At 42.1% G+C, this 23,841-nt stretch overlaps 2 protein-coding genes across 2 annotated transcripts in view; both read right to left on the bottom strand.

The window, feature by feature from the left end:
* DERA (deoxyribose-phosphate aldolase) overlaps positions 1-3,879 on the bottom strand; it is a 56,446-nt gene extending 52,567 nt beyond the window's left edge. Inside the window, exon 1 of the mRNA XM_075114995.1 lies at positions 3,744-3,879. Coding sequence (XP_074971096.1) covers positions 3,744-3,774 — 31 coding nt within the window. The 5' untranslated portion in view covers positions 3,775-3,879. The remainder of the gene's footprint in view (positions 1-3,743) is intronic.
* Positions 3,880-5,266: 1,387 nt separating this feature from the next.
* Positions 5,267-13,652, bottom strand: STRAP (serine/threonine kinase receptor associated protein). The gene is made up of 10 exons (XM_075114981.1): positions 13,375-13,652; positions 12,164-12,299; positions 11,316-11,397; positions 10,984-11,056; positions 10,308-10,404; positions 8,708-8,845; positions 8,015-8,151; positions 7,145-7,294; positions 6,542-6,607; positions 5,267-6,208 (listed from the first exon to the last, which is right to left on the bottom strand). Exons 1-10 carry the CDS (start codon positions 13,484-13,486, stop codon positions 6,147-6,149), a joined length of 1,053 nt encoding a protein of 350 aa, XP_074971082.1. The 5' UTR covers positions 13,487-13,652; the 3' UTR covers positions 5,267-6,146.
* Between the last annotated feature and the right edge of the window lie 10,189 nt (positions 13,653-23,841).

A 23,841-nucleotide genomic window follows, 5' to 3' on the forward strand; every position in this document is an offset into this window, starting at 1 on the left:
TGAATGATCCGCCCAATTTAGTCTCATCTGCAAACTTGATTAGGAAGCAATCCATTGCCTCTCCCAGGTCATTGCAAAAAAAAAGTTAAACAGGATGGGTCCCAGGCTAGACCCCTGCATTACCCTACTTACTTGGTACCGGCCTCAAAGAAGAGTATGGCCTATTGACCATCACCTTAGCTCAACCATCCAACCAGGTTTTTAGCCGTTTTTGTATCCAGCTATCCAAATGCCCCAACTTGGATATGACATATTGCAAACGAGAGCGTCAAAAGCCTTACTAAAGTTGAAGTAAATGATATCCACTGCTTTCCCCTTGTCAGCATACCCAGTGCTTTTACTATGGAAGGTATTTGGGTTGGTCAGGTATGATTTACCCTTTTATCAATACAACAAATGATAAAACGATGTGACTGGCAATCAGCTCCACCATTGTTTTGCCCTGTGACCTTGCGTTATCATCTAGGCCATTCCCCCCTCCAGTCACCCTAGTGAGTGGCCTGAAGAAAGACTTGTATCTAGGCACAAGTTCGGGCTCCACACAAACAAGCTGTGGTATCTGCTTGGTTTTAAACACCCTACATGCCATTTGCTGCCTCTACCCAAGGTTACTGAATGTCTCTCATTATCCATGACTTCTGGAGCTGTTGCATCAAAATTCCGTCTGCAGAGAACAGAAAACCCATGTGGCAGATGTCCACACCCCCGCAGTTAAAGGAGTGTGCTACCAGCTTACACTACAAAAGAGATGTTTCAGTATTTTGTTGTGAAGTAGCATTAAAAAGTTGCATCTGATGCTTTTCTGAAACGTGACAAAACACGAAGGATCTGGTCCATTGTACTCCAGCATCCTTGGGAGCAGAGCAGGAGAGGCAGACTCCTTTCAGCCCCTGCAGGCATTCTGGTAAACCTGAGAACCCAAGAATGACTCTGCAAACTGTCCCCGTGGAATGACAAACTTGTCAAATTCCTGATCCACTTTCTTTACACGACACTCTGATGGCAAATGTATCAGTGTATTAGACTAGTGACCCTCTGACTAGTTCATGCAAATCAGTGTCTTTTTATGTGTGTTACATGTACCTGTTCTTTATTTCAAGTAAACGCCTTGTTCTTCTACTAAAGAAGACAGACAGAAAGACAGGATGAATTAAAGGCTTTTACAAAAATGTATTTATTTTACAAAAAAAAGACATCACATCGGAAAGCATTATATGCCATTTCAGAAGAGTTTGGCCTGTCATTGATAAACAAATAGATGTTTCTAATGGCAGCATCAGAAATTTACTGCTTAAATAACGTCATTAGGTAACAAGCACAGAAATAGCAGCCACAGAGAAAAGGACACAAATAATGTACTTTTAAGTAAAAGGTATTTTACCACTAGGTGTCCCTGTTGGAAAACTATAATCCTACAGAAGACTCTGTGAGATACAGGGCAAATAATGTGAATTACTGTTAAAGCTGCTGGCACAAGCTGGCAAAACCTTCAAAAGCCAAAGCGCCTAAGTCACAGAAGTAGTGTGTATTGTTAGCAACCGTGAAAGATAAAGGCACGGGTTTAACATGTCCTTTTGAGTACTGCTGCCAGCTAAGATACAGCACTAAGTAAGATACAGCAACTTACTTAAATATAGTACTTAACATATTTCAGATGTGTATTTAGTGGGAAAGGGAATGGCAGGAAGATTCAGTCCTCCCTTTAAAGCAGCCAGCATATGGCAGCAGTTAGAAACACCCACAGCAGGTACATGCTGCCACTTAATACAAATGCAGTCATGGCCACGCCGTTCCCCTGCTACGCCTGCCCTACACATCTAACCCAGCTCACTTTGACTGCTACTGATTTGAACAAAGATCACTGGGAAGAGATGGCAACAAGTACCTGTGGACAAGCCTTTCCAGGTAAATCAGTTGCAGCTGGAAGAGGCCACATGGTGCAGCCCTGAAGACACCCATCCCTCGGTGCTTTCCATTAATAATCCTGAGCACTAGTTGACTCTGCCTCTTGGGCAGGGGAGGGTTACTTACAGGCGAAGAAAGAATTATATAAGCTATTTTGAAAATATGCAAAGATTATTTTCGTGGGTGCAAAAAGCAACAGCTATGTTGTGCTGGTCAGCTGCACATTGAATACTTTTCCCTTGACTACGGTTACACAGCAAGATCCGGCCACATGTTAGCAAGGTCGCCCATCTCTTCCAATAACTTCCCACTCAGCAGCACAGCCTTCCTTACACGTATGCCTGTCTGTCAGAGGATAACTGATAAGAACAATCAGTTCGTCAGGGTTGGCCGAGATGATCTCCAGGGATCCCTTCCAACCCCTACCATTCTGTGATTCTGTGAACTGAATTGACTTCACATTTAAGTTTCTGGAGTCCCCACACATACCAACAATTAACTCTAAGATTAAATTTACAGTAAGAAAAAGCACAATACGCACATCATTTAAAGTAACTGGAGTGCATGTGCAAACTTTCGTGCTAGCTTTTTTCCTAACAGATGCTAAAGCTTTGCCACTATGATATTAACATGTTTGTTTCAGCAAAAAGATGCTGTTCAAATGGCTACAGTCGAAACTCACCTGTCACTGTGAGCATCCCATAAATAAGCACATCAGAGAGCAACCTGACACCTCACTTTTAGGAGTTACATGTCAATGATTTCGGTGAATGAAAACACAGTCAACTCTCAGTCGTCCGCAGGCTAATCATTTAAACTGCATGTTAGCTCTGTAAAAACACTTGTGCTAGTGCTAGAGACAGGAGTGTAGCCACAGGACACCGTGCAGCGGAGCCTCCTGAACCCTGTTCATGCTGACTTCCAGATCTCCCTTTTCCACACCAGCTGTCCTTCGCTGCCATGATGCCACCCCTGTATTTCCTCCACCTAATTGTCCATCTACTCATATTGACCAAATTACCTTAAAGGCAGATTGTAGGAAGGCTAATCACCTTAATTCGTTCCACCGCTGCAGTTGGGTTTTGCTGGATAGAGAAGTCAGAAAGCCGTAGCCCTTTCTCCTCCCCCAGCCCCCACAATCAGCAGAAGAGGAGCTCCAGACGGGAAATGTCAGAGAAACCCTTTCTCAGCTGCTCTCTACCCTACCTGTGGCACAGTCACCTTTCGCACCAGGAGACCACCTGCCAACACCTGGAAAATCCTTGTCAATCTTCAGAGAGCAAACAATAAGGAGAGGTAAAGTCCCCAGCTTGCAAATCAGAATCCGACTAATAAAAAGTGTTTTGAGGCTCTTGGGGAGAAAGGAGTGGGGGAGGTTTATACAGTGAGAACGAGAAAGGTGTGCAAGAGGGGACCAGGCCCAGCTTTGGGACGGGACTAGGGCTGTCAGGCGTTGCAGTGCTGGCCATCCTACAACCCGGTGCCCTGCTCGGAGCTGTTCAAGCTGAGGCCGAGTATCTGTTAAAGAACCTAAAGGAGCCGCCAGCCTATTTCTGTTTTGGTTTTTCAGGAAAACAAGGTTTTGCAGCAGCCTGGCTCGTACACACCGAGGCGGGTCAGCCGGGGGGCAGAGTTACGGCCGGGCGGCAGGGAGGGAGGCAGGCCAGCCTCACAGCCCGGAGCCGCCCGGCGCCTCACGCTCGCTCGCCCGGGCGCCCCCCGGTCCCCGCTCCCGCCAGGCTCCGCAGCTGACGGCGCTCCCCAGCGGCGCCGGGGCTGGGCCCACCCGCGGCCCCCACGCGGTATAGACGCCCCGGCCCCCCCCCGCTGCCCCTTACCCAGCTCGGTGCCCGGGTTTCGGCCGGTCATGGCCCGCGCTGCCGCCAGCTCCCCGCCCCCGCTGCCCGGCTCGGCCCGGGCGGGGCTGGCAGACTTCGGCCTCGCCGGTCCCGCCCTGCGCGGGCAGGAAGCAGCGGCGGCGGGCGGGCTCGGCGGGCCGGCTTGGCACCTGCCCCGGCGCTCCCCGCCGCCGTCGCCTCGGCACCGAGCCCACCGCGCCCGAGCTGCCGGTAAGGAGGCGGCCAAGGCCTACCCCCGCCCCTGAGCCTCCACAGGGGGAGACCGCTGGCCTCAGCGACGCTGCTGCGAGGATCTCCTCTTCCTTCAGCGGGACATAACGGCGAACTTCTGCCGTCTTGATGGTAACGAGCCCAGGCAACTTCCATTTTCTTCGAGCTGAATCTTCAAGTATAAACCAGCGTCACACGTACGCAACAGGCTCTATAAACTTACCAACCTTGTAAAACCTCCTAGTAACACCTGCAAAATCAAAGTCTGGTAACAAAGCCACTGACACTTTACTTTTTTCCAGGGTTGTAATGACACAAACTTGTGTCAAAAAAAGCCTTAAACATTGTTAATATTCCCATTTAGATGAAACACCTTGCAACTTTAGCCCTATTTGCTTAGTGCTAGCAAAAAAGCCACAAACTCACAACAGCATCATATAAAGCAGCAAAGGGTCACAGCTCAGAAATCTGAGGACACTACTCCAGGCATCTATGAAAGGCTACACTCCTACCCAAAATATGGCACTAACACCAGAGCCTGCAACAAGTTTCACCATGCAATGAGGCGGGCAAGTTTCTTGTTTTAAACACATTCTTCAGCCCATAAAATCAACAGCTTCTAGGGTGAAGTACTGTATTTGGAACCCTGTAAGCCTTAACGAATTAGTGATGAGGCTGAAACAATTAGCTGTAAATCAGAGGGTTGCAAGTTGCTTGGTTTTAGAATAAAGTTCAAACAGGTAAGTGCAAAACTGATTTTGGAATAAAGTCTGTGAAATAACGTACCCCCTTAACACTGCTATTGTACTGAGAAACCATGATTCATGGTATCATTCTTTTCCTTCTTCCCACCCCCCCCAAACTCCTGGAGCTGGAAGGGACCCCTGCCAACCACCTGAGTCCAACCACCTCCTCAAGCAGGCTCAACTACAGCAGGTGCCCTCGGGCCACACACAGTTGGGTTTTGAGTATCTTCAAGAACAGAGACTTTACAACCTTTCCAGGCAACCTGTTCCAGCATTTGACTGCCCTCCACAATGGAAAAGTATTTTATTGTTCAGCCAGAATTGCCCACGTTTCAATGTACACCCGTTTCCAAATGTTTAGCTTCAATTTTCTAAGATAACATTACTGTACTCTTGGGAAAATATCCCGAAGAACAGGAAGGACAAGTATGAATATGAAAAAAATAAGAGGGCATATGAATAAATATACCTCTGCATAACTTCATTCCATACAGAATGCATTATGTAAACCTTTCAGCATAACATTAAAAGAAGTGACAATTGGAAGAATGGCAATACGTTCTTTAATGAAGAAAATATTATTTGTAACCTTGAAAGAGTAACTTTTTTATCCAGTCTGGAGAAGTAAACGCAAGCTTTATACAGATTCATAGCCAACCTCTGAGATTTTCATGTACAACCAAATATTTCAGGCAGCACGTTTAATTTAGGAGTTTTCACTGGTTTTGATTTTAGGGCCTCACGTTTACATTCAAACTTTAAAGAATAAAAAGACACAAAGCTTACACATCAAGGAACTTGCCACCCTCTATACCACCACTGAAACATTCTTATTGCTTCCCCTCTGTATAGTACGAAACCAAGACACTAGAAAGGATTACATGATTAACTTGGTTGCTTTTCCATTCCATGAACCCAACGCTCAACAGCAAGATACGAGTTTTGAGAGGCGTTTTATTTAGACAACTGAAAACAGTTAAACGTTCAGAAGCAGCGTTACAATGAAACAAAACCCAAACACTTTTAGTACATAATCCCTTCTCAACTAAAACCAAATTTTCCAACTTCCAAAAGAAAAAAAAAAAAAAAAAAGGTAAAAGCCAACGTATCTCTTCTCCATAATAAAGAAAACACACTACAATGAGTTTAATTGAAATTGGAGAGACTGGATCTTGGCTTGCACATGTCTTTAAAAAGACAGTAGGCAGTTATGCTAAAACGATAGCAAAACTCTACTACTTGTCTTTTTTTTTTTTTTTTGATACTCAGTTCTCTTACAGACAACACCTAGCCAGTTCCACCACATTCTCATCAATTACTGCCCATCTTTGCCTTATGTAGTGGGCGCACTCTGGAAGGCTGCTGTTTATCACTCTTCACTTGATTTAGTCTCGTATGTCCATATGCTGCATAACAGTTGCAATTATCAGGCCTTCACTTCAGGAGTTGAGCTGTACACTGAATCCGAGTTTTCAGCAGCAAGATCTTCTACAATTAAATAAGAAGGGTATTATTTAACTTCACCTTAGATATATGAACCAAAGAAACATTGCAGGGATTGCATAAAGACCAGTTCAGTATGTTCTTCCATTTAACCTGATCCAGTTATTCTACCTTGTCTCTTCAGTCTGCCCAGCTCTAGTCACTAGTCACTTGCCACATGGTCATTGTCAGGAAAACACACTCAAAGATCTTTTGAGGAGAGTGAAAAATGCCAGAAGGTACTTAGGGAAAACTACCCCTTCCACATTAAAGAATCCTACCATCCTGACTGATCTTTTAACACTTAGCTGAGCTGAAGCTGGCAGTTCAGTGCATTACCTATTTCCTCCTCTGCAGTTCCTGGAAGGGTGGTCCTTGCTTTTGCTGCTTCTGCATTCTCCTCTTCTGTAGACAGGAGGGGAACAAAAAAAACAAACAAAAAAACCCAGTCAATACCTTCATGAAAAAAAAAAAAATCCACTTAATTTAGTGTTATGGGGAGTGAGCTGAGTAAGCAATCCGTTAATGAATGCTCGCTTGCAGTTTTCTAGACATTGCTCCCCAACCCCCAAGTTTAGAGAACCAAAGTATGGTATAAAATAAAACTATCATACACACTTCTTTCTAGAGATTCTTAGATCTTTAAGATTTATAAAAGTGGTATTTCTTATTTCTTGTTCTAACACAAAAGTACATTAGACTATTTGCTTAACATTCCACAAAGCATCTATATTCAATAAGCTTACAAGTTTGAAGCTGATTGCTTAAACAACAGCTACGAAAGTAAATACTTAAGTCTAACAGACTTGAGTGGATAGAGACCCTCAGAAGACAGTACAGTTACTGTATGAAGTTCAGATGACATTTACCACTTATGATAGATATTACTTAAAAAGTGCCCATGAAGGAGCCAAGTTTCACCAGGAACCAGCACACACTCACCAGGAACTACACACTTCCAAAGACCATAGGTTTTGCCTACTGTTGTCTGCCACAGCCTTAGTGTACCATCCTCAGAGCCACTTGCGTATAACTCCCCATCAGGGCTAAATCTCACGCAGTGAATTGGACCAAAGTGTCCTTTGTACGATTCTATAAGAGAACATACCAGGACCATTAATTTCAAATTTCAGTCAGCAGCTGAAATTTATTAGTAAAAACTGATCAGAAGGAAAAAATACTGATGGGAAGCACTGTCTCAGTGTTTAACTTCTGACACAAAATAAAGTTTCTATTAATTGGTATTTCAGCCATCTCTCATTTAGGTAACATATTAATGTTTTATTAACAGCAACAAAAAAAAGGCTCGTAATTATTCTAGGCAAAACTACAAACAAGCCAGTAGCATGGAGTACCCACGCTCTACTCCTTCATCCATGCACTCCACATACATATAATTCAAAACAAGAACAGGATCAACCGACAAACTTAGAAATACACTTTTTTTGAAATATAATTGGCCATTAACAAGAACACAAACGTATCACATCTTTCATAAAAGCAAGTAGCTGCAACTCATTAAACATATTTAATAAATGCTATAGAATGACACTTAAGTTAACATACAGCTTGGTATTGCAGCAATACAGAATGACTTAACTTTTTTTAAGTAGGTACAAAGAGCTATTTAATGGAGGCTTTAAGTAGTTCCAGAGTAACAACGTTAGGTATACTGGTAACATATCTTTTCATCCTCTTGCTCAGCATGCTATGCCAAGACCTTATTTGAGCACAACTTTCATAATCAGTCATTATGTCATTAATCTAATGCCCATGTCAGAACTCATTTTTGATTATAGAAGACAAACATACCTAATTCTTCTCCTGTATTATAGTCATATTTATAGAGTTTAAAATCTTCACCACCTGCAACCAAACATTCTTTCGCAGGGTGAAGTGATGCAGAATTGATTGTAGCAGGTGCTTCAAATGATTTGATCTGCTCTAGACTGAGGGGGAAAAGTTTGTTAACAAAATTCATTAAAAATAAATCCGGAGAGCAAAGAAACTGTGATTCTACAAATCGCAACTGCTTTTAAGAAAAAGTGAAAACACCCACACACAGTTTCTGAAACTAATTTTAATACTTGCATATCATGCTCATCGAGTTAGGAACAAGTTCAGAATAAGCAAAACAAAAGGCTCACGCATTCAGAACTGTTTTCTAGGATATGCTTAAGTGTGTGTCTTGCTTTCTTAAGACATCATAGATATGTATAAATAATTAGTTCTCTGAAAAGCACTGAACTGAACCCTGGCTGAAACTTAACCACAATTACAACTAGTGTGAAATATGAAAACTGTAGTCTAGCATCTTAGAGTCAGTTGGGATTCACTGTTTTAGAAAAGGGTAGTTGTTCTGCACTCTTCCTTGTGACAAGATGGCAACCAAAGACGTCTACTGACACCAGTTCTGACAACTTGGTGATTTTGGCCTCGTACAATCATTTTTTACCCACAACCAAGCCCGTTATTCAACCAGTGAAAACTGTGTTTTGGACTCACGTTTCTGCACTATGAAAAGCAATAGTCTTCCCATAGGTTATCACAAGTATCTGTCCTTCTGGAACATACTCCATGCTGCTCACTGACATTGCAACATTTAGTGCCTTCACTTCGGTCATGGTACTCCGGTCCCAGAGGCTTAAGAGGAAACAAAAAGGTAAAAACCAAACGCTCAGATTACTTAAGCAAATCAAATAATTTTCACCTCCCATCCATGGCAAGATTTGGATAAAAAATTCCACCTAACAAAGAACGTGGTTTGATTCTACAGGCAATTCAGATTTTCAGTGGCATCCTTATCTTAAAACTTTGCCTAGGTGAGAACAAAGACATGCTTACTTTAAAATACTGCTACTTTTGAAGCTTAATGCAACAACTTTAAATGGTACACATACCATTTAACTACTCAAGGATTCTCTTAGAGATTAAAAACCTTGTTATGAGTCTCCTGAGCAACAGAGCTTTCCAGAAGCAAGGCCTGAAGATTTCATTCTGCTTTTATACCTCACAAGGCAAAAAAGTACTAATGCCAATTTATACAACGAACAGAGATTCATTTAAGATAATATAGTTTTCGATCTAGGAGTGCAAGAGCTATCTAACCAGAAGTCAAATAGTTTTGCTGTGACAATCACGAATCTTCATTCATTAGCTGACTGCTGCATCTCTATTTCTGCAATTCAGAGAAAAATAAACAAGACTAGGCTCTTGCCTATCTATGAAACCGGAAAAAACTGGAGCTGAAAAGGGACTACAAGGAAATTGCACCAGTGACTTCACCCTCCCATCCTTCCTTCCACAAATCAGAAAAGACTATTCTATTTCTCTCCTTTGTGTCATAAGAATGGTCAGGCAGGTAAGCATGAGGTAACGCTGGTCTTACGAGCCAGAAAGCTGAGGAAGCAGTAAGGCACATTGCCCTTCTTTTCTGGACAGCGTAGTTTGAGGAAGGGTCTTTGTCAATTCGTCTCCCCAGCAGCCAGGTTTCCCTATATTCCAGCACATCTCCTACCAACCGGGCGTAAAGTAAACAAAAGACTTAACTGTAACTGGATGAGCCATCTTATAAAAACACTAAAGCCTACTCAGCTTATCAGCATGGCAGAGAAAGAGGGCCATGTCTATCCACAGTGCACTGTTTCCAGATACTCTTCCCCGTCGTTTATCCCAGTCACTGGCTAGTCCATGCCTTGTGCATCTTTCAAGGCTGGACTGCAGAAGACAAGGCAGCAATACCTCAACACAACGCATATTCACAAGAACTCGTCTAGAAATTCATCTTCTCTAGGATTATGAAAGGCATAAGTTTATTCTACTAGGCAGTTCTCAAAGACCACCTCTTCTTATCTCTTCTTATAGGGTATATTAGAATTATTATAGGGTATATTACGGTATATTAGAATTATTATTAGGATTATTGCAAAAGTTGTGTCTATAACAGCAGGAGAGAACTGTATTATGCATGCAGATATAAAAATCTAGGATCAAATAACCTGTGTTACTTATATCCTTTGTGAAAAACCGTAACTATCTTCACACATACATTATGACAACAAACAAAAGTGTGCTACTTAGAAAACTGAAAGTTACTTTTCCTTACCGGACAGTTTTATCATCAGCTGAAAGAATCTGTTTGTCGTCACTGCTCCATAAAGCTTTTTTAATGCCAGAAGTATGTCCACTGACAACATCAGGTTCTTAAATAAAGCCAAATATTTTAATACACATAAGGAAATGAAATAGTGTCATGCAGCAGTTTGGGAGCTTTCTTAAACTATATGGTTTTCCATTTACTAGAAACTGTAAAATTACTTCAAGCACTTATGAATCCATTTGTAGATCTTATTCCCGAAACAGGATAAAAGCAAACTGGCTATCTGATTGCCTAAATTTGTAAAGCTTCACCAGTTTAACATCAAGGTTCTCTAGCTTCATATCCATCATCAGTAGTCCAGTATCAATAAGAATTCAAAAACGCTTAAATATGTGGAGTCTCTTTTCTTTCAGATGACTAAATTTTAATTAAGTAGAACTGTTTCTGACGAGTCTGTGTTGAACTGAGACAAGCAATCCTTGAAGTCTATTATAAGCTCTAATTCACTTATAAAAGTGTAAACTTAAAACATACATAGTATCTTACTCTAGAAAAAGGTTGTAGACACTACATTGTAAAACAACCCCAACTTTGTCTTTTGTGATTCATAACGGAAAGCAGCTCTTAATTTCAGAACTTTTAACTCCAAAAAATGAGAATCAGTTCTAAAAAGCAGACTCACCTGCTTCTGGCTTGCTCAAGTCATAGATACGCAACAGTTTATCTTGTCCACCTGTTAACAGATAATTGCTATCCTGAAACAGAAGTTATAAAGGGTCAACTCTATTTTGAATCAAAATACCAGCCTTCATCCATGAGTCTTAAAAAAACCAGTTCTTTCTCTTAGCCTCTAACACACTTATTACATTTAAGTTACAAGCTTAAAAACTAGAAGCAATAAGCTACCTTATTTACTTGTTAAGATACACATGTAAAAAGTCGAAAAGTAACTAAAAGCAAAATGTACTCAAAAGTTTACCTCCCTGGCAAATAAGGCATAAAGGTTTTTCATACCTGTGTAAAATCCACACTTTTGACAATGTGTTTGTGAGCCAATGTGATTAGTTCATCGCCTGACACAGCATCCCACACTTTGCTAAAGAGCAAGAGAAAACATTTATGTTTTAGTAGCAGCAGGACAAATCAACCTGAACAGTCAGATTACTTTGTAAGCAATCTTTCCCAACATCATCATAACATTTTATCCTAAATGTTACATTCTTTTAAGTTATAACCCACTTATTAAATGAGAATACTTCATATGCTTTTACTAAAGTTGTGGGTTTTTTTAACTATACCACCATTTCCTTCATCCTCTTCTTAAGGATACCTCAGACTAACTACCATTTTGGTTTTCAAACAAAGGTAGTTCTTCTCTACAACTTTGTTCATCGAGATGGCCCTCTGCTAACAGGATTCAACTTGCCAAATACTAATATGTGCTGCAAACACCACAAATGGACAACAAAAAACATCAAAGAAATAATTCACTAGAATTTTCACAAGAGTTTTCCTATAATAAAAAGGAGCTAACCGGTAGAAGCAAAATAAAAATCACTCCTTCAACTCTGCTGTAACTACGGTGCCAGAGATTAGAGCCGCATAGAAATGTTATTCTAGCAAACTGGTATGCTAATTAAGTATATTTACTGAGAAACAATCACAGTTGCTCATCACTACAGACTTAACTGTAGCTGCTTTCAAGAACCTAAAAGTTTAGGGTTTAATGTGGCTAGCCATAAATAAGCTAACAATTACTGAAGAAAAATAAACGAATCAGCAATTTATTACAGCTATATGTCACCAAAGAGCACTACAGACTAAAATCAAAATACAGACTTCAAAGACAGGTAACCACTTACGCTGTAAAATCTGCTGCTGCTGTAGCTGCTTTAGTGGCATCTGTGTTCAAAGTGGCACCCCAAACAGCACCTTTATGACCTAAAAATGTGCCGATCCAGTCTCCTGTGTCGCCCTGACGCAGCATAGGCTTACCATCTTCACAAAAACAAAACCAATATTCAGGTAACATGATAAATAAAGGAAGCTTTCTTTTTTTAAAAAAAAAAAATTCCCTTACACTAGCATGTAGAAATACCACATACTTTATGACGCTATTCTTTATAAAAGAGTTTATCTGAAGAGCTTAGATATGCAGCTGTACTTGCAGTATGTATCTAAAACTGTATAGACATTAAAATACCACTACAAATGAGATGAAAGTTTTCTTTAGGTTTGTATTAAGGTAGAAGGGAGATAGAAAGGAGAGCTTTGTTTAGGTTTTATTTTTACTCAAGTTTTTTTCAGGAGGAACAGGTTTGTTTTTTTTTTTTACTTTGGAACAATATTTTCTGATTAACAGTACTCAAAAATAAAAGTCTTGTGTTTATAATCATACATGATTAAAACACAGAGATGCTGCAAAAATGAATCAGAAATAGAAAGCCTGTCCTGTGATTATTTTTTCAGGGAGGCCATCAAAAACTTGTTCGCCCAATAAGATGCGGAGCTCAACTGGAAGCACTCCAAGGCAGAAGGGAATGTCCTTTTAAACTTGTGAATACATACACAGGATTAACATATACGCGTATGGCGGGGCAACGCCGTGCACACAACGAGAAGAGCACTCTCGTGGGAAAGGAGGCAGACGTCACCATTCCATGCCCAGCAAGGCCCTGCCCTGCTTAAACGGGAGCTCACTTTAAAATCCACGGCACACGTGCACAGACGGCAGAAACGGGCAGTTTTAGAAATAAACCCTTCCGAGGCTTCCTCTCCCGCCCCCAGTTTGGATCCAAACTGGACGAACGCGGGCTCTGACAGCCCCAGCCCAAGCCGGCCATCGAGCACCACGAAAACCAGCCGCCCGTTCCCTTTCTCACTCGGCAGCACCGTCCCTCCGCCGGCATCGCCCCTCCGGCACCAGCCGCTCGCTGGGCGAACGGGGCCCCAGCGCCGCCCACCGCCGACATCCCCCTCAGGAGGGCGGCCCACCACCCCCACCCCGGGCGAGGGCCTCCCCGCCGGCCCGGCTGCAGCAAGGGCGCCGCCGCCGCCCCCCGCCGCCCCTCACCCTTGCAGGCGCTGATGAGGAAGTAGCCGAAGGGGGTGACGCCGCTGAAGGCCAGGTCCACCACGGGCCGCGTGTGCCCGGAGCACGTCAGCGGGGTCTGCCTCATGGCCATGGCGGCGGTGGCGGCCCCGGAGGCGGCGGCTGCGGGGGGAAGGGGAGGGGCGGCGGCGGCGGCAGCGGGGCGCGCGCGCGCGGAGACTGGGCGGGGAGGCGAGTCCCCTCTCGGACACGGTGATCGCAGCGGCGGGGGAGGAAGTGACGGCACGGAAACGCTTCGCAGCGGAAGGGACGTCAGCCGGCGGGTGCGGAGGCGGAAGCGGTGCCAGGCGCAGGCGCGGGGCGGGGGAAGCGGTGGGCCCGGAGGAAGGAGGGGCGGGGGTCGGCTCGGCTCCGAGGCGCCCTCCTGCCCTGCCGATCCGGTCCGAGACCACCGTCAGCCCCGGCCTGGTCCGTGAGAGGAGAGGCGAGGCCCGGCCCGGCCGTTCCCCGCGGGCGGCGTAACCGCGCCCTCTGCCCCCACCCCGGTCCCTGGCGGAGCAGTGACTCGCTGACCCCAACACTGGGCCCGAGGCGCCTCAGCGCCCCTTTGTTTCGGCCAGGAGCTCCTCCGCCGCGGTTCCCAGCGCTGCGCGGCCCGGCCCTGTGCTTGCTTTTCGGCGGTTGGAATTTCACATAAGTCGATGCCGGTGCCCTGCCCAGGTCGTTCTTGGTGCTCCCCGGCTCCCTTCAGGCTCCCAAGCCGTCAGCGAATGGGTACTGCCAAAGGGAAGCACAGCTTTCTCCGTAGGGTCGGCTCCCCTCACGGGTGGCGGTGCCTGGGCTTGCCCTCAGAAACACCTAAAGAGGGCATTTGAAGATGTGTCAGCAGATGTTTCAAACACATCTGAAAATGCGTCAACTTAAAAATTAGGGAAGTGGTGCATCTCTGCTTTCAACAGGCTAAAAAATCAGAATGACTGATGGTTACTCATCTCCTTTTTCAAGTGTTAGAACTAGAACATTTAAATCATCAACAGATAACTGAAGTTTAAGGTAAAGTCACTTTTCCATAGCTTACGTTAAATACAGGCACTGTGTTTCAGTTTCTGACCTTCTGGTGTTTCATTTGTCATCCCAGAGTTCTCAAAAGTGACTCCTAATGATTTTGTAATTTCATGACCAATTTTTGTGCATACTACTGCAGTAGCTGGTGCTTCCATTTTTTCCACACACAGCCACAGACTGACACATAAAGCTTCTCAGTAACCTTACAATTTTCTGGATTTTTTTCCTAACAGTGATACCAGTTTCCCACTGTGCTTTGACATAGGCCTATAGCTGAATCTGGCAAGTCTCAGACTACAGATCATATTCACAGGGAATTCCAATGCGTCTCTGAAAGGTTTTAAAGTAACATTAAAAGTCATCCTTAAATAGAATTCCCAGAATATGTGTTTCCCTTGATAAACCTGTTTGTGACTGAAGAATTTTCCGTATTTTATCCCATTCTTAGGAATACTTTGAGAGTGTAATCTGTAAAATATTGAGTGGCTAAAACACCAGCATGCAAAAGTCAAATGCTTTTTTATTACACTTTACATGATAGCAGTGTTTCCAACACTTCATGGTATATTAGTTTTAGTGTTGTAAACATGTTGATGTTCTCTGTTTGCCCTATTCTTTGTTATTCTTTTTGTTCATTCCTAACTGTTTATCTGTTTTTGTCCTCAGTAGAGCCATTGCACACCAAAAGGTGCATTTATAGGAATGGGGCAGAGACTAGGTGGACAGACAGATGGACATCTCTTATCTAAGTTTATATTTAAAACAGAACTAACCGAAAGATTTATCACTTTCACACTTACTTGTTTCAAAGCCTGATATGAATGTAGAATTGTATTTCCTAGTTAGAAATGCTGCTTGAGTTTACATTTTAAAACCCTGTTCTAGTAACTAATGTTCTAAACTTTTTGAGTGAAAAAATCCCCTAGGGGTCAGTAAAGATAAAAACTTAGCATTAAATTCAAGTTACCTAGTTAAAATTCAGTACTGAGGAATAGAAAGAAAGGGAGGACTATGTTTAGGGAAGTTTATTTTCAATTATTTCATAGCTTTGATTGATTTTGTCTTCTATTAAATTGCAGTGTGATTTTCCACCTACACAAAGCAACAACATGACTTCGACTTAGGAAAACACAAAATCTGTAACAGGCAGACAAAGGCAAAAATATTTCCAATTTGCCACTAGATAGCTGAAAATCAGAACAGGAGAGAAATCATGGAGGCATGGAACCTATAAAATCTTGACTACAGTAAAAATCCCACTAGGCTCAGCAAAACTATAGGGTAGTATTGTGAATTAAGTTTTTCATATGCTACAGGAAGATGAAAAGTCTAGTAAGGAACATGTTGGGTGTCCCTAAAGCCTGATCCTTCAAAAGGGACCTTGATACCTACAGTGGGACCTAGCCAGATGTTAGGCATCGTGCTGCTAACTGCTGTGTTTCATCCTGAGGGAAATAATTGTGCTGGGCAGAAACCTATGGATTGATTATTATCAGCTACTGCCCAGTTTTATAAAAGTTATAACTCTGCCGGTAGATGGACTTAGTATAAGCATGTAGATGATTACATGGGCGCTGATCCCATACGCTACCCATATCTGCTTCTGGCAGTAGGAACTTAATCTATTCCCAGTTAGAGCCTGGCACTTCCCCACTGGCCCCAGCCACCGCCTCTCTGGCCTCCTTTCCCACCTGCTAGCTCCCCTCATTTGTACCGAACAGTGGCTTACAGAAACTGATTTTTGCCTTCCACACTGAAGATGTTTCCATTCCTATGTGCAGTAATAATACAGCCCCATGGCTGGAAAAGAAGTACAAGAATTAGGCCTTTAGAGACTAGATTTAATGGTGATACAGAAGGATACGACTTCTTAAATCACAATTCTGCAAAGCAGGGGAGGCCTTTGGGAAACACAATTAAAGACATACAGAATAATACTGAAAATAAAGCTATTTACATTTTTCCTTAAATCAGATCTTTAATACCGAGACAGAACATAGTAACTGAAAGTCTCCCAAGTTTGTCCTATGCCTAACTCAGGATATATCCTGCATAACTCAGTCAGCCAGTTTCTTTCGCAGCAGTCTCAGATTTTCTCCCTTCTACCTTCCGGGGTACATTCTGCTTCCCTACCTCAACTCCAACTAGAATTTTCTAATGCATTTAACTTACTTCTTAAGTTTTCTTAAGAATGTCTTAAACTGAACATGAGGAGGGGAAATACTACCATGAAGCACGTTTGTGGTTGGGGAAGGAGAAACACTTTACCGTGAAGCCACTCTAAGTGGAATGAGAAGTGTGTTCAGGCAGAAGTGTTTCAGACAGAAGCAAGAGCAAGGATGAGAAGGGAAGGGGCCAAATATGCACAGAGCAGGAGCAAAAGGGGATGCCCAACTTATCCAGCATTGCCAGCGAGCGCTTGCTGAGAAGCAACACCCGAACGCAGCCATTTCTCTCAGGTGTGCTTCCTCTGCTTGTGTTCAGAGCTTGCCTGTGTTGGACTCTGACAGCCTTTGGCCCTAGCTGCAACTCCTCTGGCATTTCCCCGACCATTGCTCTCCCCTTAGCTCCCTAGTACCTTCTCCATTTACATATGTTTATTTGGCACAGATGAGAATCTTTCTTTAGAAATACACTAATTCAGTGCACTCAGGCTAGACTACTTTTAATACAGAGATTGTTAGAGAAGCTGGAAACTGTGAAACAGGGCACAGTTTTTCAAGAAAGTCTAGAGAAGGCCCAAGAGAAAGAAGGAAAGATGAAAAAAAAAGTTACTTAGAAATTAAAGCTTAGCTAGCTTAAAATAAAAATACTGAGGTTTTTTTGGTTTAGCGAAGGTGATGATATATCAAACTCCAATAACATTACAAAGAAAAGAAATATCATTAAAGCATTTTTATTCAAAGTTTCATATTTATCTATTTATTATCAAAATAACTGTCTTGTAGTGTTAAGTAAATATTTGTCAACCCCAACTTGTCAAGAAGTAATCAGGGTCTTGTTAATCATACAGAGTAATTCACCTCATTACTGCACAGAATGACAAATATGCCAATCATAGGTTATAAAGCACCTGGGCAAGACTCTCTTTTACTTAACATTTATTATTCAGAGTATCTGCTTGATTAAAAAACACCTTTCCACAGCCAGTGATTGAATTTTCTCAGAAATTGTGGCTGAAGATAAATAAAGCTATCCTAGTGAAAGGTCATGATTCTAGTGCTTTGATTAAAATAAATTAAGCAGAGATTGAATTAAGTAGAGGGTGTTTAGTATACATATTTATATTTCCAAAGACTCCTTTCTTCTCATGTTGTGTTAGATATTGTAGTTGGAAATACATTCTCTTTCCACTGAGTGGAGCTCCTTACATATTTATTAGGACGTTAACAATAGCTGAGAGCTTGTACTCTGAGATGTCTTGCTGATGGTTATTTCAGCTTGTAGCACTCAAGAAGTTACTAGATGCTTAGTTCTCTAAAACAAATTGGCTAAATAGGGAAATGGAAATCTCTGGGTGCCACAAGAGACACCAGCAGGGCCTTGATTATGAGTTATTTTAATGTATTGCAGGTTTGAAACATTCAGTGTAATCTGTAGGCAGGTTGATGCTCTTTACCTCTGTTAAGTTTTTCTTTGGAGAAATGTCCTCTACTAATCTGTACAGCTAATTTAAAAAAAATAAAAACAAGGAATAGCTGTTTGCTGAAGGATGATGTGCTACAGATGCTGCGTGCAGATATGTGAGTGCAATTTCAGAGCATGCTGCTGTGTTTTCACAGGGGGAATAATTACAACTGAGTGGTGGCCTTGAGCAGTCAATTGTCACTGAGTAACAAGATGAAAGATAAAAGGCAGATATAGTCATATTTCACAAATAATAGAACAGTGTGCTTCAAGTCAAGGAGTCCTTTCTAGATCAGCCTATGAAAGGCTGATGGCCCTGCCTTTTTCTAGTTTTGTGCAACTTCTTGTAACATAGATCTAGGGCGTGTGAGGGCTGGACCACAGGCACTCTTCTGTTGGGTGTATGCGGTAGTATAGTGTGTGTGCTCCAAGGGGATTAGACAGGGAAGTGGGCTGTAGAGACAACTGGGAAGAGTGTGGAGAGGAGTTTGAGCCAGCAGCAAGGAAGATAAGTGGTTTAGGAGGAGGAATGTAACACATGGAGGCTGAATAATAGGGGAAACAGGAGACTTACCTCAGAGATTAACTGTGTGCCTCATAGTGGAATTTGTACCTTTTTTCCTCCATATCTTCAGGTGAGGTCAGATGTAAGATCACTTCTTTAATTACCACCTTAGTGATAGGATGTCAGAAGGATTTCCTCTTTTGAGAAGAATGGTGTTCCTAATGTTTTCTGTATGCAGGTTAGACCATCAGGAGCCTTTCCATCTGTCTGGAGGGCAGGGATCAGGCACATTCAGAGCATGCAGCAACCATAGAGGGATGAAAACAATAAGGAATATTAAAAATTGTTTACTCTTTGCTACAATAGCTTCTCTGCTCCTCAGTCTTCAGGTCCCATTCTGTCTTTTGAAAGGGAAAAGCTGACAGTGCTGGCCAGATAGAGAGGAGAGCTATAAGAAAAAGAAAAGGCAAACTTTAGGTAGCCAGTGTTTTCACTGAAAAGCTGAGCCACTGCAAAAATCAAAGAGCCAGCAATTGAAGAAATGGTTAAAATAAAAACAAATCCAAGGAAAGGCTTTCCCAGATTCTAGCCAAATGTTCTCAGTATACAGAGTTGCTCAAGTTAACCATCAGAAAATAAAGGAATGTAAAGTAAACTTATACATATTCAGGGTTTAGGCTGAAAGATGTAAAGGCATAGTTGCGGAAGCCCAGGCAGGGTCAATACAGGGAACTCACCTAGAGGGGAATATACAGTGTGTGTGTGTTCCAGCATCCTGGATTAGGCCTGTACTCAGTCAATCCATTTAACAGTATAGAATGCAGCAGTAAGCCAATGCATACGATATGCATTTATAGAAGGAACAAAAGTCAATGAACAGTGTTACAGCAGCTCACACAAGGCTTGGTGGGATAAGCAACCTTGCAGTGTTATAGGGGAGATAGGAAGGGGAAACGGAGAGAAAGAGATACACAAGTCTATTCCCATGCTTAGAGTTCGTGTAACCAAGACAAAGTGAAACAGCTAAGTTAGAGGTATTATGGGTGCTAGGTTCTGGCTGAAATAAGCCATTTCTGCATTTTCTATCTCAGTCAGCAGCTTTGCTCTCTAGACTATTCAAAGCGTGACTGCACCGTAAAGGAGGAGACATAGAAGTAACATAATATTCTTTTCCTACCTCTTTTCAAGCCTCATATTGGAACCACATGATATTTCAGACGAACTAAATAAGTATTTACCTCTGCAAAAAGAATTGCGATTCATAATAAAAATGGATCAGATTTTAAAAGCTTTGCTAAAGGAGAATTAAAATTGTCTGGCAGTTCACTTGCTTTCCAGGAAACAGTCCAACAAAATTCTTATTCTCTAAGTATCATCACATCTGAAATATCTCTCTCTGAGCTTACTGTACTGTAAGAAACAGTAATACAAATTTTCAGGAGCAAGCTTTAGCTGAGTTAATTCATAATTGTAGGCTGCTTTGGTGTTTTCGCTTGGAAGGTGTTCTTCACAGTGCAAGACGTTTATACTTACTGTTTTAAAAAGCTACAGTAATTAAACCATCAGCCTCTGAAAACCAACCATAGCAGTCAGCCTTAGCCCTACTATCCTTTTAGAGTAATTCAGAGCTGCTTGGACATATGCAAGTCCATGGGACCAGACAGAACCCTTCCAAGAGTGCCAGGGGAGCAAGTTAATGCCGTTGCATGGCTGCTCTCCATCACCTTTAGAAGTCACGGGGATCGGGGGACATTCTACATAACTGGAAAAAGGTAAACACACCCATCTTCAAGAAGGACAAGCGAAGGATCCTGGGAACTGCCAGCCAGTCAGCCTCATCACGTGTTCCTGCCAAGGTCAAAGAGCCATTTCCAGACCAAGGACAAATTACACCTGACCAATCATATTGCCTTCTATAATGAGATGGCTGGCTGTGTGGATGAGGGGAGAGTCATGAAATCTATGACCCTTGACTTTAGCAAAGCTTTTGGTATGGTCTCTTATAGAATCCTTAGAGCCAAAATGATAAGAACTGAGTAAGTGGGTAGGTGGGTGGAAAATCAGTTGGAGTGCTGGACTCAAGGGATTGTGATCGATGGTACAAGTCAAGCTGGCAACTGGTTACCAGCAGCATCCCCTCAGTAGTCATTCTGGTGGCCAATAACTTGTGGTGTCTTTGTTAACCATCTGGATGACGGGATAGAGTACACTTTCAGCGAGGTTGCAAATGATCCGAAATGAGAGATCCCAAGGGGGACAGCAGGGCTGTTGAAGGCTGGAGAAATGGGCTGAAGGGATCCTCACGAAGTTCAGCAAAGGCAAGTGCAAAGTCCTGCACTTTGGGTAATGGGTTCATCCAGGCATAAGAAGATAAAGCAAAGGTGGAGGACCTTTTTCTTAAGTATACCTACCTGTAAAAGGGTGTAAAGAAGAGAGAAGGAGACTATTCTCAGAGTTGCACAGTGGGAGGATGTGAAGCGATGGACACAAGTTGGACCATGGGAAATTCCAAGTAAATGTAAGCAAAAAAAAAAAAAATAATTCACCACAACAGTGATCAAATGCTGGAAGAGGTGCCAGAGAGTTGGTGGAATCTCCTGTCTTGGAGATAATGGAAACTTGACTGTACAAGTCCCTCAGCAACCTGACCTACATTGCCCCTCTTTCGAGTAGAAGGTTGTATGAGGTTAACTCTGGAGTTTCTTTTCAGCATATGTGATTTTATTTCCTTTCCTGTTTCCTTCGAATGATGATTTCTTATGCCTTCACTGCACGTATTTGCCCTCAGCCTTTGAAGATGAGTCAGAATAGCTTCCAAAATTGTCATCTTGTTTATGGCAAACATTACGTCTTATAGGACTGACAGGAGTCACCTATACATACTTTATATTCAAGCATCGACCTGGTTCCTCAAAAGCACATTCTGCTCCACTGCTAAATTTTACAAGTCCTTCACCTTCATGCACAGGATGTCACCTAACATATGCTTCGTACGCATCGCTGAGTCTATATATCAGAGACACAATGCTGACTGATGCAGGATTACTGTTGCTCAGTATCAAATCGGATCATTCAAAAGACAGATACATCTGCTTCCTTTAGCCACGCAACCAGACATGGCAGGGAGAAGATCAGCGATACTCTGTAAGTGACCTCCTTACATTGCAATAATGCCAAGCTGGTGCAGTGAATGCTTCCAGCAATGAAAAGAGCTAGACCAAATCCAAAGAGCACAGTGAAATTTATTTACATCATCCATGGCAGCTACCAAGACCTCTGCAGGGCAACAGATACAGAATTAAATTTATTTTGGCATGTACTGTATTTTTTTTTCTTGTTTTCAGAAGTATAAGCTTTGCTGAATTGAACAGTTTTTAAAAAAAGAAGATAAACTGAGTAACATCAGTCAGGCTTGTTGATAAGCCTTTTCTAGCCCTTTTTGAACAATCATGCAGATTTTCTTTAGATTCTTTTTTTTAACAGGCACTTACAGTCTAGTTGTTATATTGTTAATGTTAGTGGTACAGGAGCAGGATGTAAAATGCTCTAATCTCTGATAAATGAAGCTTAGTGCGTAAGTTGTCTGTAAGCCTCTCTTAACCAGGCAACATCACATTAGCTGGTTTATCAGAGCAAGTTGTGCGTTGCAGAGAACTAGAACACAACAATGTTGTTCTGCTACTACTTGTACAATAAATTAGATATGACAATGTAGAACTTTTTTTTTTAGTTGGAGAGTACTATGTATTAGCCTCTCTTTGCCTATTAGGACACACCGGAAAAATAGAGGAACTTGAAAATAGAGGATAGTAAGAAAAAGATAAATTACTCATATGCGGCACATATTTGCATTATTTAGAAAGATTACTAGATACAATTTCTTTGCATAGACAACAATTTCGTATGATTATCTCTGCCCTAAGGGCATAAAACCCCTCAGCTTTTAAACAAATATTATTGCTGTTTGGAGATTTGAAAGAATGTTCCATTTCAAAACAACTCACAGTTACATTTTTCTCTGGACTGAATCCACCGATGTCATCAGTATTAGATCATGGATTAATTTGGCTCATGGTATTATGCTTGGAGTAACTACAGTTGTGGGGTTTTGGTTTTTTGCCAGGATCAAACACTGAAAGAAATTAATAGCACTGATGGTAGAAGAACAGTGACAGTGCTTCTACAAGTATGAGACATGACAGGGAGATTTGCAAAGGTTTCCATTTTATTCACATTTGGGCGAACAGAGATTATTGCCCGGGAAGCATAATGATTATGTAACTCCAAGGAACTGAAAATATGTAATGGTGGAGTGAGTCAAAAAGATAGGAAGTGCCGTCATTATTCTTGAGTAGAACTTTGCTTGTGAGGCTTATACAAATATTTGGAAATCTATTAGTGCAATGAAGATGCTTGTCAGTTGGGTTTCTTTGAGACTTGCATGTTTGGTGCTGCACATCATATAATTGTGCCATGCAAAATACAGAGTAGGATTCCAAAAAGTGTAATTATTGTTTCTTTCTTTTTGTTTCTTGATGGTGACACAGGAACAGCTTGACAAGCTAGGGGGAGGCCTTAGTTCATCTCACAGTCATGTCCAAGCTAGTCCGTACTAGTAATGGTTCATATGCAATCACTACAGGCTGCTAAAAACAAGAACAAGATGTCGGTGTGAGCCAGGTTTGTAGGACATTTAATGTGATGTGTGAATGGCTTTATATGAAGAGCAGTGTAGATTTAAGCTAGAAGTGGCTGGCTGTCAGGCTGGATAAAATTAGAAGCAGAAATATTCTTTAAACACCCATACCACTTCACTCCAGGTGAAACCATCATCTTTGCTTACACAGTTACAGGTTCATCAGCTGACTGAGAATGAACCAGGAGGAAATCACAGGTTCCCAAGATAGCTAGATCCCTTCAGACCCATCAAGAGCCTTTGAAGTTTAACAACAAAGACTTACTCCAAGGGAATAAGTATAGGACCATATAAGGAAAAATCATTACGGAGATAATCTTAGGCCTTATCTGGGAAGTACTCTATCTCTATGGAAACAGAGTACTTGGCTCTGAACACTGGAGCATATCATAGGAACTCATTTTAAGAGTATGGGAGCAAACAGTTATCCAGTGTTGTGTCAGCTAGAATAGCATTCACTAGTTGTTCTACTTGTCGTTTTCCCCCCTAGTTTTACACCTTATCTTTTACCTCAGTTTTTGTCCTTGTGTTTTACAGACTTGGATTGCCCCATCTTTGTGGGGGCAGTAAATCCAAAGGAAGCAGTGTGCTCAGG

The sequence above is a fragment of the Phalacrocorax aristotelis genome, chromosome 1 (assembly GCF_949628215.1).
Source record: "Phalacrocorax aristotelis chromosome 1, bGulAri2.1, whole genome shotgun sequence".
Classification (NCBI taxonomy): Eukaryota; Metazoa; Chordata; class Aves; order Suliformes; family Phalacrocoracidae; genus Phalacrocorax; species Phalacrocorax aristotelis.